The 13012-nt window shown below is 40.0% G+C and overlaps 6 protein-coding genes across 8 annotated transcripts in view; 3 read left to right on the top strand and 3 right to left on the bottom strand.

The window, feature by feature from the left end:
* The window catches only part of LOC104793146 (protein POLYCHOME), a 4201-nt gene extending 3958 nt beyond the window's left edge, over nt 1-243 (top strand). The window contains exon 4 of the mRNA XM_019246429.1: nt 19-243. Coding sequence (XP_019101974.1) covers nt 19-243 — 225 coding nt within the window. The remainder of the gene's footprint in view (nt 1-18) is intronic.
* Nucleotides 7-2688, top strand: LOC104793144 (3,9-dihydroxypterocarpan 6A-monooxygenase-like). Its single transcript, XM_010519438.2, has 2 exons — nt 7-1820; nt 1909-2688. The coding sequence occupies exons 1-2, from the start codon at nt 912-914 to the stop codon at nt 2536-2538; spliced, it is 1539 nt and encodes a 512-aa protein (XP_010517740.1). The 5' UTR covers nt 7-911; the 3' UTR covers nt 2539-2688.
* Nucleotides 2590-5098, bottom strand: LOC104793145. Of its 2 annotated transcripts, none has more exons than XM_019226783.1 (10): nt 4782-5098; nt 4618-4680; nt 4168-4252; nt 4025-4081; nt 3714-3789; nt 3450-3498; nt 3245-3333; nt 3106-3175; nt 2914-2999; nt 2590-2819 (listed from the first exon to the last, which is right to left on the bottom strand). In XM_019226783.1, the coding sequence occupies exons 1-10, from the start codon at nt 5043-5045 to the stop codon at nt 2777-2779; spliced, it is 882 nt and encodes a 293-aa protein (XP_019082328.1). In that variant the 5' UTR covers nt 5046-5098; the 3' UTR covers nt 2590-2776. The 2 variants fall into 2 exon arrangements, with proteins under 2 accessions (XP_019082328.1, XP_010517741.1); XM_010519439.2 differs by having other exon boundaries at nt 3714-3786.
* On the top strand, nt 5234-9435 carry LOC104793142 (TBCC domain-containing protein 1-like). The gene is made up of 9 exons (XM_010519435.2): nt 5234-5825; nt 6233-6373; nt 6493-6864; nt 6995-7099; nt 7190-7330; nt 7626-7829; nt 7937-8029; nt 8940-9051; nt 9135-9435. Exons 1-9 carry the CDS (start codon nt 5319-5321, stop codon nt 9176-9178), a joined length of 1719 nt encoding a protein of 572 aa, XP_010517737.1. The 5' UTR covers nt 5234-5318; the 3' UTR covers nt 9179-9435.
* Nucleotides 9467-10826, bottom strand: LOC104793143 (rhodanese-like domain-containing protein 9, chloroplastic). The gene is made up of 6 exons (XM_010519437.1): nt 10717-10826; nt 10358-10608; nt 10122-10272; nt 9944-10029; nt 9735-9839; nt 9467-9647 (listed from the first exon to the last, which is right to left on the bottom strand). The coding sequence occupies exons 1-6, from the start codon at nt 10761-10763 to the stop codon at nt 9583-9585; spliced, it is 705 nt and encodes a 234-aa protein (XP_010517739.1). The 5' UTR covers nt 10764-10826; the 3' UTR covers nt 9467-9582.
* LOC104793141 (outer envelope pore protein 16-3, chloroplastic/mitochondrial) lies at nt 11054-12783 on the bottom strand. Of its 2 annotated transcripts, none has more exons than XM_010519433.2 (3): nt 12681-12783; nt 11921-12272; nt 11054-11433 (listed from the first exon to the last, which is right to left on the bottom strand). In XM_010519433.2, exons 2-3 carry the CDS (start codon nt 12249-12251, stop codon nt 11285-11287), a joined length of 480 nt encoding a protein of 159 aa, XP_010517735.1. In that variant the 5' UTR covers nt 12252-12272; nt 12681-12783; the 3' UTR covers nt 11054-11284. The 2 variants fall into 2 exon arrangements, with proteins under 2 accessions (XP_010517735.1, XP_010517736.1); XM_010519434.2 differs by having other exon boundaries at nt 11921-12268.

The raw sequence follows: 13012 nt of genomic DNA, 5'->3' as shown, positions 1-13012 counted from the left end.
CCATCGGTTGGGTTCAAGCGTCCCTGGCCACCCTCAACTGCTAAAGTCCATCAGATTCTGCTTGATATCACTAGAGAGAATACAGGGGAAGAAGATGCCCTCACTCCACAGAAGAAGCTCCTCAACTCTATTGATAAAGTCGAGAAGGTTGTGATGGAAGAGATTCAGAAAATGAAGAGCACTCCTAGTGCTAAGAGAGCAGAAAGGGAGAAAAGGGTTCGTACGCTAATGTCGATGCGATGATGACATTGACTGCACAGTGAGTACATCATCTTCTGAGGATATCAAAGAGAGGTGGATCATCTACTGGTAATATCTTCATGAGCGTGTGGATTTGTTAAGACTTTTTGGTATCATCTACTCTGATGATATATTACTAGAAAGGGGTCAATCATCACTCTGATGATATATAGCAGGTAGCTTCTATCATTTTTCTGATGATAAGACATAGTACGAGATTCATCTTCTGATGATAGCATCATAGGGGAGATAACTGTTAGATAGTTCACGGATTTATGTTGAGAACCTTTTTTGCTTTTAGGCTTTTGTAATTTCCCTCACTAGACATGTATGATGATGTCTTCTAAATTCAAGTAAACAGATTGTACAGACGTTTCCAATTTTGGTTTTGTTGGTGGAAATTGCAGATGTTCTTTTAGCCTGAGATTTCTTGATATCTGTAATTGTCACAATCTTGGTGAAGGCCTTCTTGTTTCTAAACAATATCAATATCCTGAATGTAACACTTTTTTCATATATGTTACGTCACAGACTCACACATATTTGGTAAAAGGTCACATCTGTTGTTTGTATTCTTTACAATGAGAATCTAATAAACAAGATTCGTCTGTGTCTGGTTACTAAACTATAAATACAAGCACACATTAAAAACTGTATCAATAAAACCTGCAATGGATCCAAAATTAAACACTAACCTTATCTTCATCAAATCCTTTGTTTTTGCATTCATGCTTTATGCTCTCTTCAAATGGTTCTTGAAGAAACAAGATTCAATGGCTGCTACGAAGCTGCCACAGCCCTCAGCTTTACCATTCATTGGTCACCTTCATTTGATAGGCCAAGTATTGCCTGTCTCATTCCAGAATCTAGCTCGCAAGTATGGCCCACTCATGGAGATACGTCTCGGCGCTTCTAAGTGCGTTGTGGTCTCAAGCTCTTCGGTGGCGAGAGAGATTTTCAAGGAGCAAGAGCTTAATTTCTCCTCGAGACCTGAGTTTGGTTCTGCTGAGCATTTCAAGTATAGAGGGTCCAGATTCGTCCTTGCGCAATATGGAGATTACTGGAGGTTCATGAAAAAGATGTGCATGACTAAGCTTCTTGCTGTCCCACAGCTGGAGAAATTCGCTGACATCCGTGAGGAGGAGAAACTGAAGCTGGTCGAGTCTGTGGCTAAGTGTTGCAGAGAAGGGTTGCCTTGTGACTTGAGTAGCCAGTTCATAAAATACACCAACAATGTCATCTGCAGGATGGCGATGAGCACGAGGTGTTCAGGTACTGATGATAAAGCGGAAGAGATAAGGAAGCTGGTGAAGACAAGTTTGGAGCTTGCGGGGAAGATCAGTGTAGGAGATTTGTTGGGACCATTCAAGGTACTGGATTTTTCCGGGAACGGGAAGAGATTAGTGGCTGTAATCGAAAAATATGACCTGCTTGTAGAGAGGATTATGAAGGAACGTGAGGCAAACACGACAAAGAAAGATGGTACCAGAAAGGACATTTTGGATATATTGTTGGAAACTTACAGAGATCCCACTGCTGAAATGAAGCTAACGAGGAATGACATGAAATCTTTCCTGCTGGTATGTTTCCTCTTGCCTGTCAATAGAATCCAATTGTCAATTTGATTATTCTGATATGATAAAACTCTGTTTCGTGAAACTTCTTTAGGATGTTTTCATGGCGGGAACAGATACATCAGCAGCAGCAATGCAGTGGGCAATGGGGCAACTACTAAACCATCCACAAGCGTTCAACAAGTTAAGAGAAGAAATCAATACCGTTGTTGGAAGTAAAAGAATGGTCAATGAATCAGACGTTCCTAACCTCCCTTACCTCCGAGCTGTCCTAAGGGAAACTTTGAGGCTCCACCCTTCAGCTCCTCTGATCATAAGAGAATGCGCAGAAGACTGCCAGGTGAACGGGTGCCTTGTCAAGTCAAAAACACGTGTACTCGTAAATGTCTATGCAATCATGCGAGATTCAGAACTATGGAAGGATGCAGACAGATTCATTCCCGAGAGATTTCTAGAGAGCTCTGAAGAGAAGATAGGTGAACATCAGATGGAGTTCAAGGGACAGAATTTCCGTTACCTTCCGTTTGGGAGTGGAAGAAGAGGATGTCCAGGAGCATCCCTTGCCATGAATATGATGCATATAGGTGTGGGTTCATTGGTGCAGCGCTTCGACTGGAAGAGTGTTGATGGACAGAAGGTCGATCTGAGCCAAGGTTCTGGTTTTTCTGCTGAGATGGCTCGACCACTTGTGTGCAACCCTGTGGATCACTTTAATACCTTCTAACGAAGTGCTATTTTACCCAAGAAGTATATGTATAAAAGAACCGTGGTTCAGTATCGTTTCAAAGCTCTTACATGAAACTTGCTTTTCAACATGGTCCCTTACATCAATATGATAAATAATACATCTGCGTACTGTAAGTCTGTAACTACATATGCATGTAGCAAAGTTCAGTACCTAGGCCGTTTGAGCATGGCATTCTACTTTATCTTTACGAATCAGAGCATAATCAATTTTAACACTAATTAATCTTCTTACGCATTCCCATCCGTGATCTAGCATATCTGATATTGCAGTTAAGTCAATTCTTGGAATATCGGTAAAGTCCCATGAGAAAAAAACACGAAGAATTATAATGGGGATAGTAGTGAAGGATACTGCACCCTCAAACCCTCCCCAGTGAGGGATGAGTAAAGTACTGTGCCTTGAAGAGTATGTAGTGCTTCACTTGAGCAACTGATGTCCTGCCGAAGCCACATATCAAAGCAAACATGACAGAGTCAGTTCACTCTTTAAACAAAATAGGATCTCTCTCTTCTCTTTCAGAAAAAGATATTGCGAGAGCTGTACCTGGAAATCAACAAATGCAACAGGAGTCCCGTATGTACCCTGAATCTTCAGTTTTAAGAATCCACGGCATCTGACAGGAAAAAGAGTGAAAACTATCTCTACTGGTTACAGTTTTGCGTGGAGAACAGAGTATCCTTACCTCGAGAAAACTTGAATTAGCTCAGCTTCAGTGCAATTTGGTCCCATATTCGCTATGAAAAGTGTTGGACAAGGATCTGCCACATTATTCTGTCAAAAGAACAAAGATCGTCATGTCCAATGGTAATAGATAGTCTACCTCACTGTTTTTTTGTCCAAACAGAATGCAATCTTCATATGAAAGTATAAAATAGGCAGACGCTTACAGATTTTCCAGTAGTCGGTGCCCTCCCAGCAACATTAGCAATTCCTTGACTGAAGGAGCAAAAAGAATATAGTGAGACAAAGAGTTTCCTGAGTTAATAGCTAAGGAAGAACAAGCTCTCTCATAGCCAGGGCATGGGAGCTAGGACCAGTTCAGCTAAGCCTTAAGTAAGTTAGATTTCAGGGAAGAGATACAGGAAAAGTGAGTGCAACAAAGAAACAGAATCTAAGCAATCACAAGTATGTGCTCAAGTAGTGCCGATGACCTTTGTGCATGTGAATAACCAATTGTGTTGTAAGCAGAACTACTCATTCCAGGAGTGTGAAAGCTGCCGAAACCTGCTAGTGCCCAAACGTGCAAGAATGTGCAGTGTGAGCTTTTCAGAAACGTGAAACCATGTTGACGGCACTTATAGCTCAAGTGTGAAATCTTAAACCAGAAAGAGCTAACATGCATGAGCGTGGGGATAGTGAAGATTATAACGATAAATACAATACCCATATTCAGATACAAGAAACATAAAATACAAAAGGTCACAAGAAGCCCCAAAATGAAGGCTTGTGCCAATGATCTTACCAGATTCAGTAGTGGTGCTCAAAGACTTGGGTTTTTTCAAGCTTTCCCAACCATCATCTACCACAAAACAAAAGGAAAATAAACACATAAGCGAAGATCAAACTTTTATTCAGCTACCGAACAGAAAGAATCCTGCTACTTGCCTGTTCTTGATCGCTTAGATTTGGGGTTTGATTTGGCAAGATCAATGTAAAGAGTAGAATGCTTTTCAAGATCAAATACCATCCCCTGAAAGGAAACAAATAAGACAAAATAGCTTAATGGTCTTCATAAATAGTTCAGGCTAAAGTAAATGGCAATAGCTAATTCATTCGCGCCAAAACAATGCAACCAGCTATCAAATTTTGAAACTGAAACGATTTCAAGTTACTTAGGGTGGATAAGAACAACCAGAAAGACACCAACTTTACTTATATAAAACCCAAATTTTCATTCTTTCCGGCTAAATTTAACTTCACACATCACAGACATGTCTTAAGCTTTCTGAAGGACTTCAAAATATGCAGCAATATCACCGAATCAATCATTCACATAAGTAGAAACATCAGCTAGAAATTGAAACAGCAGCAAGTTCCGAAGAGATTTGAACTCACATTGAGAGCATGCATCACCGCTACAGCTGACTGCAGATCCGAGAACACAGCAAATGCGAAGGGCTACCAAAACAACCACAGTAAGATTCTCAGTCTCTTCACCAGGAAATCATCCAACCATCCATAAAACCCAAATTACAAAATCCCGAAAAAAGGATATTTACCTTAGCTCCATCTGAGCTCCGAAGATGCGAAGTCTCATATCCTGGAAACTCTCTAAAGAGATTATAGATCTCCCGAGGCTTGACATCTTCAGGAAGTCCAGCAACGAAAAGCGTACGAACCTCATCGCGAGCTCCGATTGAGACGTGTGCTGGCAAATAGACAGAATGAGCCGGAGTAATCGGAATCGGAGCCATTCCCAGCAGCGGAGGAGGAATGTTCGCCGGTAAATTATAGTGAGAGTAGCAAGCTGACAAATCATCCATTTCTTTGAACGACGACTTTAAATCTCGTCGCCGGTACAAAACTGAGTCGGAGAAGAAAGAGAAACTAATAAACTTTATCAAAGGTTGCTTAATGGGCCGCCCTTTTATGGCCCATTATTCCTTACGAGGGCGTATGAGAATTAGCATGTGGTTGCACACACTGTAACATAACTCTCTCTCTCTTGTCTCTTCCTTCTTTCTCCATATCCGATGTTCAAAAGATCTGTAACTTCCCCTCACAACTGTCTTCTCTTTCTCTGGTTTTGAATCATAATGACGGAAGAACTAATCGACCAATCACCACCACCAGACCCAGACCCGATTCAAACTCCGAAACCGATTCAGAATTCGAATTCAATCATCCACCCGAGGCGTGTACCTTTCGAGCACGGCCTTCTCCCGATCCAGAAGCTCGTTTTCACCGACCCGATTCAAACTCTAGCTCCGATCAAACAAAAGCTAGCTGCTTCCGCGACGAATAACCGCGTTGGATCTGCCGCCGTTTCCGATGCGCTCTTGATCTCCGGTGATAATGCGCGTCTCGTTCTCGAAACTCTCGGTTCTGTGTTACATTGCGAGAATGATCCTCTGGTTTTGGCCAAAAAATCTGAGGAAGTTGATTCGGTTGGAGTTGATTTGAGGGATCTGATTTTGTTTCTATACATTCAATCGTATAAGAAGTTGTTGCCTAGAACGCATAAGGACTCTGCTGCTGTGGCTGATGTTTGGCCATCTACTTCTGCTTTTGATGGATACTTGTCGGCGTTATCGCCAATTCAGGCATGTTTTTTTTTTTTACGTTTTACATTCTCTAAATTATGCAATGTGGCTCATAAATGTTTCCTTGTGATCTATTAGCGCTGGGAAATGATACTGTAAACGTAATGGCTCTATCACTAGGCAAGAGAGTTTTTGTTTTTTTTTTGCATTTTGCATTGGATTATACTATAATTTTGCAATGCAAACTTAAAAATTTAGAGACACTCGACTTACTGACCTTATTCTTTTGGTATGTTTTGCCTAAGTCTCTAATTGGGTGACATTCTTGCTGACCGTTTTATGAAAAGGCTTGTCTGAGCTTTTAAATATTTTTGTGATAATTGTTCTCACTTCTGTTTTTATCATATGTACTGAGATAATCTTGTTGCTGTTAAAGCTTAAGTTGATTACGTTTCATTATTATGCAGCTTGTTCGTAGCAACAGCCGTCGGTTTATGCCATCACCGGCAGATGAAGAAGCTCATCAGTTATCGTATCTACAAAAGCACATAACAAATATTATTTCTCTCCTTTCAGAGCCTGTGGAGGGAGAAGGAGATGAATCTTTGGTATGTGCTAACCTTTTTATATCTCATTCGGGAAGGGATAACTGTTTGTATTGGATGGATATAGTAACTTATGTTCCGATTGTATATCTCATGCTAGATGGTCTGAATCTCCTCCTCAGGTCCTGTCTATGGAAAGTTTTGAGCACATTGGGTTTCTTGTTCATTATGGTGATAAGGGATCTGATGTACCTTCTTTAAGCCAAGCTACTCCTTTTTTTGCGAATTCTGATCCTGATATGCCCGCTGTCCCCGTTCCTGCTTCTCAAGTGAATGATTGGCTTCTGAAAGACATAGCGTCCGCCTTAGAAAGCATTTCTGACAGAATTTCTGGGAAAGAATCTAATGTCTCCGATCAAGATGCTGGAATGGCACAGTCTTGCGTAGCTCTTAATAAAGTTTCATCCAACGACAGAGGTCCGTGTATTATTGAGGGAGTTTCTAAGACTTCACTTTTCAAGCAGGCTTCCGATCTTAAGGGTAGATCAGTGAAGGTCCGTATTGAACCACTAATTTGCATTTTAAACTCAGTAGTCCTTCACATTTTGCAGTTGTAGAATTCTTGATTCCGTTTCTTTCACTCATGTATGCACACTTCAATTGCATGTTTTATGTATTCTGCAGGTTGCCAATTGTCATGATTCTGTCATTTATCTTTTAGCACCATTGAGATATGCAACTGTGTACGGATGTTCTGATTCTACTATCGTTCTGGGAGCTGCTGGCAAGGTACTACAAATCTACTCTTCCCTGCTTTAGTCTTTGGTTAACGAGATTCAGGGTTGAAGATTCAGTGAAAATATTTTATTATCTCTGCAGGCAGTAAGAGTTGAGCATTGTGAGAGAGTTCATGTGATTGCAGCTACCAAACGAATCTGCATCGCCAATTGCCGTGAATGTGTGTTCTTTTTGGGAGTCAATCAGCGACCTCTTATCGTTGGTGATAACCACAAACTACAGGTGATGTGTCTCTTTAAGATTGAGGGTTTAGTTTACAAGTTTTATATCGGGCTGCATAAGCAACTCTCGTTTCGCGCTCTGATAATCAGCTGACATTAGTAAATAAACCACATATGTTTGTTTATCTTTAGGTTATATCTTTTTTGTGTTAAAAGCCTGGTATACTCATGATCATATTAACGTTTCATGGTGATTCGACAATTGAACATGCTGTTAGAGTCACTTCTTAAGTTGAAACATCTTCTGATGTATTGTCTGTAACTGTTGGCATCAATATGACTTTGACTTGTTCCAGGTTGCTCCATATAATACATTTTACTCGCACTTGGAGGAGCATATGACCGAGGTAGGAATTGAGCCAACTATCAACAAATGGAATGAATCCTTGGCAGTGGGAGCAGTTGATCCGCATGACTCACTCTCACATCCTACCGGTGCCTCTGATAAACAATCTGAACCGGCTTCATGTGTGGCCCCTGACCAGTTCACTACCTTTTTGGTAAGATTCCCCTTTTTGTTATTTTAATTTTCCTGTAATAACTAGTAGTATTGGTTACTAAGATTGTGATCATGGGTTAATTTTTCACATCAATGTCTCTGGATCAGATCCCAAACTGGTTTGCGGGCGAGGCAGTTGGTTCCACGAAAGACAATCCATTTCCATTGCCAGATGCATATAAGGCAGTGCAGCAGACAAACGTATGTTTTTTTTTGGGCTCTTCCATATGAAATTGCTAGTTTGTTTTTCATCCATATCTCAGCATCTGATCCCTTAACTGTGTTTTTNCGTTGGTGATAACCACAAACTACAGGTGATGTGTCTCTTTAAGATTGAGGGTTTAGTTTACAAGTTTTATATCGGGCTGCATAAGCAACTCTCGTTTCGCGCTCTGATAATCAGCTGACATTAGTAAATAAACCACATATGTTTGTTTATCTTTAGGTTATATCTTTTTTGTGTTAAAAGCCTGGTATACTCATGATCATATTAACGTTTCATGGTGATTCGACAATTGAACATGCTGTTAGAGTCACTTCTTAAGTTGAAACATCTTCTGATGTATTGTCTGTAACTGTTGGCATCAATATGACTTTGACTTGTTCCAGGTTGCTCCATATAATACATTTTACTCGCACTTGGAGGAGCATATGACCGAGGTAGGAATTGAGCCAACTATCAACAAATGGAATGAATCCTTGGCAGTGGGAGCAGTTGATCCGCATGACTCACTCTCACATCCTACCGGTGCCTCTGATAAACAATCTGAACCGGCTTCATGTGTGGCCCCTGACCAGTTCACTACCTTTTTGGTAAGATTCCCCTTTTTGTTATTTTAATTTTCCTGTAATAACTAGTAGTATTGGTTACTAAGATTGTGATCATGGGTTAATTTTTCACATCAATGTCTCTGGATCAGATCCCAAACTGGTTTGCGGGCGAGGCAGTTGGTTCCACGAAAGACAATCCATTTCCATTGCCAGATGCATATAAGGCAGTGCAGCAGACAAACGTATGTTTTTTTTTGGGCTCTTCCATATGAAATTGCTAGTTTGTTTTTCATCCATATCTCAGCATCTGATCCCTTAACTGTGTTTTTGTTTTGAGCAGCTTAAGAACTTGGAAGAAACAAGGCAATCCTTAAGAGAAACACCTCTTGAAGAAAACCGAAAACGAGAACTTATTACAGCGTTCCACATGCATTTCAAAGACTGGCTCTACGGTAATCAAATCACATCCCCATTCTAGTTCATTCTCTCCATTGGTCATCCAATGATTTATATGTATCTGCTTCTTTGGTGACAGCAACTGGAAATATTCGGCAACTTTACTGCCTACAAGGCGACTAAAGAGACCATTGACTATAGAGTTCTCTTGATCCGTTGTTCCTCAGAGATTGCTAGCACTTTTGACATCAGAACTTAACTGCACAGCACGCTCTCTAACTCCTAAAGCTTTGTTTTATTGTGTAGGGTTTTTCTCTCTGCTTTGATCATATTTATTAGTTCTATATATCCACGTTTTTGTCCTTGAAAAACATTACGCAATCTTGTCTTTTTGAGTGTTGATTTCTTTCAATTGTTTTAAGCATATAACCTTTGCTCAATACCATATATATATAAATCCTTAGTAACTACTTGGAATCTTAAAAATATGAGTTTTTTCTTCAATTTTTCTCTTAAGCATCTACACATACAAAGCAGGCTGAAACTGTGAAAACTTCTCTGGATCAATAGTTGTTTTGTCTTGTCTCTTAGCTTGTTGGAGGAAACAGCTTCTCTGCTTGGTCTGGGAAGAACTGTATGAACAAATAAGCACCTGCAAGTTCAACAAAGGCTAATTCATAACCAAAAAGACCAAACAACATTCTCTATATTCTTCAACTGTATGGTAAAGTTTACTTACAGACGAGCACTGTTCCTAAGACTGCAGAGATCTGGCCTTGAATTGTAATAAGCCCTGCTTTGCCAGCATTCCGCAACTCGGTTGAACCAACCGACTCAAATGTCCCTAAAGACGCAACAATCAGTAAATCCGATTCAGCATCCTTCTCAAACCAAAGTATTTCCAAACCTTAAGGAATGTTCTTTAGATGAAGCCAGATGGAATCAAACCTGGTTTTACAGATTGTAGCCCTGATGTTACACAAGCTATGTTTTCGTAACCTGCTTCCTCCAATCTACTAGCTGCAGCTGCAGATCTTTTCAAGAACAAGAAAAGAAACTTTAAAATTCTCTTCATACTACACTCGGTGATGTATCAGTGAATCCAGAGTTTGTTTGTTCTACTAACCTGAGACCTTCTTGACAAACAAGTAAAAGTTTGCTGTCCTGAGAAAACTCGTTTCTAACGGACTTAAGGAAGTCCGGATTCATTTTAGTAAAAGGCAAACCAAAGAATAGTCCTGAGAAATTGTTGTGCACGGTCCTCTTAATTATCGTGCCTGCAATTTTGTTCAGACAAATCCACTCAGAACTACAATAATGCCATACAGTTTGTTCAAGTAAAGGTTCGAGTTCTTTTCTTACCAATATCGTTGTCTTCGTTGTAAATGAAGAGAGGGACATGGGAGCAAGATTTTATATGAGCTCTCTCGAATTGAGTCTTGTCTCTTACATCCACAACAGAGTAACCTTCTTCGGCTATCAGCTTCTTTGCTTCTTCTGCATTCACGAATTTCACCTCCGCCGCAATTCTCAAGTTTCTCCGGCGGATTACCTTCCCGGAGACACTCTTTCCCGCCCAGCTCACCGCTTTCAATCGCTTTCCACCAAAATTACTGCATCAGAAATCAAAGCTGTAAACTTTTTATCTGATTGATGAGAACTCTCCAAGATTAAAGAACTTGGAGAAGGAATCAACTTTCAGTTGAGAGAACTCGTATTACCTGGTAAAATAAAGAGCCGTAGGGCTAGGGCTTATGATCCCTGCCATTGCTGTAGAGGTCTCCGGAAGAAAAGAAAAACTCGTCACTGTGATGCGATAGTTACTTGGACAAGAACCACTAGATTAGCCATAGCACAAGGAAATTTAAGATAGCCAATTATACATTGCCACGTGTGTAATTCTGCTTTTACATGTAGATCTCCAAATCCACTTCGTCTGATTTATGATTATGATTAAATGTTTCATGTTTGTTTCCTTATGCTTGTCACGTTCAAATCTATTATTGTTGGTTAAGATAAAAGTATGCAGCTTGAGATTAACAGAAGCAAGCAAAAGTGTGACTACTGAAAGCTGAAACCTTTGATACATTTTCAGACAAAGTTGATTTTTTATTGTAGTGGGAAACATTCGGACGAAAAAAACATGAGGAAACAAGAGCAAAAGGTTTCAAGATTTCACATATCCGGATACAATCAACAAAAAGGAGAGGACATGGAAGAGATATTATCTCAAAGAGCCTTGGGATCAGCGAATGCACATCTTATTAATTTCAGTCACCAAAAGAGAAATCAGGAATCAGCTTCAGCTCTTTTCTCTACGGTGTAAGGATAGTACTCTCTGCCAGTGTCTACTCTTGTGGTCTGACCTCCAGAGTCAATCAGAGCAGAGGTAATAGCCAGAGTTGCACCTGCAGCTATAGCTGTTGGGATGCTCCTTGCTGTAAAAAAAGGATAACAAATGTCACCACAATAAACCAGTTTACAATGGAGTTTAGCAACAAAAGAATGCAGAAATCTATAGCATCAAGTCATTCAAAGCTATGTACTTTCAATCTTTACATATACGAGATTTTGAGAGTCTCTTGTACGTACTCAATCCCAAACTCTTGGCACTTATGATATCATAAAGATTTGATAAACAAGATACCGAATAACATTAACTTGAGGCAAGGAACAATTTATTTCTTCCTAGATATTAAAAACTCTGACTATTCTTTGTTACTCCCACTCAATTTTGTTGTTTGTCCATCAGTGACTACTTAGCTCCTAAAACCTATGAATCGAACTACATACTGCTAGTTCCAGCAACTTCAAATGGTCTTCCCCAAAACCATTCCAAACTACTTAATCATCGAGACACTGGTTTTTGCTGACACAATGAAAAAACAGTAACGAACTATATGAGACAAGAAGAAACAACATTACCTCTATAACCAAGCACAGAAGCTCCAGCAGCAAAACCACCAATAGCACCATTGAAAAAATCCCTCTTGCACCTAAAGTTCTGAACCAGCTGTTCAACACCGATGTAAACACCTCCAATGGCAGCAAAAGTCAGCCCGTGGGTTCCCATCATCTTCAATGTTCTGATAAGCCCTGGAAGAGCCACATTTCTCTCCACTCTTGGAACATCTTTCCAAGTCGCTAAAATGGTTCCGTAAATCATCCCAGCACCAAAACCAGTGACACTACCTTTCATTGTCTTCATCATCGGACCATCCTCTTCTTCCAGATATCTCATTTCAGCTGGATCCATGATTCCTTTCTACGGTTCTAGCTAATGCACACGAGTAAAACATTCATCAGACGAACACGATCAAACAAAACAACAACAAAATGTGAAATTTAAATGCGGGATGTACTAAAAGACGCGGATTTGGATCAAATTTATCAAATTGAAGTAGGAAAGTCGCAGTCTTTACAAATTTGGTTTTGAACCCATTACCAGATCGTCAATATAATATGGTTTAAAGACCCAAAAATCATGCAGTGAGACATTGAATTGAAACGAAAAAATCCGAGATTTGATTAATGTAAAAGCAGAACCCTAGTTTTGGGAAGCTCAGTAAAACTCATCACAAAGTCGTAATACAATGAAAAATTGGAATCCATCAATAACGAACAGAAGAAAGGTGTTACAGAACACAACGGAGAGAGATCATTGAAGGATTCAGAAAAGTCTAACCTTTGTAAATCGAAGAAGCAAGGAAAGAGAGCGATTCAGTGAAGGAACTCAATGAGAGATGTTTTCGTTGTTCTTCAGGAGACGACGACACAGTAGAGAGCCAATAAAGAAAAGAAAAAAACCCAATAAGCAGAATCTAGTATAAGTTCATGTGGGCCTATTAAGCCCATTATGAAGCCCATTTATGTTATTCTCTCTATCCCCCTCTTTCGGTCTCTGTAGCAAAGCTCTGACTACCACTATGGTTGGAAGATGAGAGATCTTTTGAAGAAAGGTCTCTGTCATCGTCTTACTACTGTTGCTGACAACAGATTTTTATGAAGAGAAGAATC

The sequence above is a fragment of the Camelina sativa genome, chromosome 6, assembly GCF_000633955.1.
Source record: "Camelina sativa cultivar DH55 chromosome 6, Cs, whole genome shotgun sequence".
In the NCBI taxonomy this organism is placed as follows: domain Eukaryota; kingdom Viridiplantae; phylum Streptophyta; class Magnoliopsida; order Brassicales; family Brassicaceae; genus Camelina; species Camelina sativa.
This window is presented reverse-complemented; position numbering and strand designations above follow the sequence as displayed.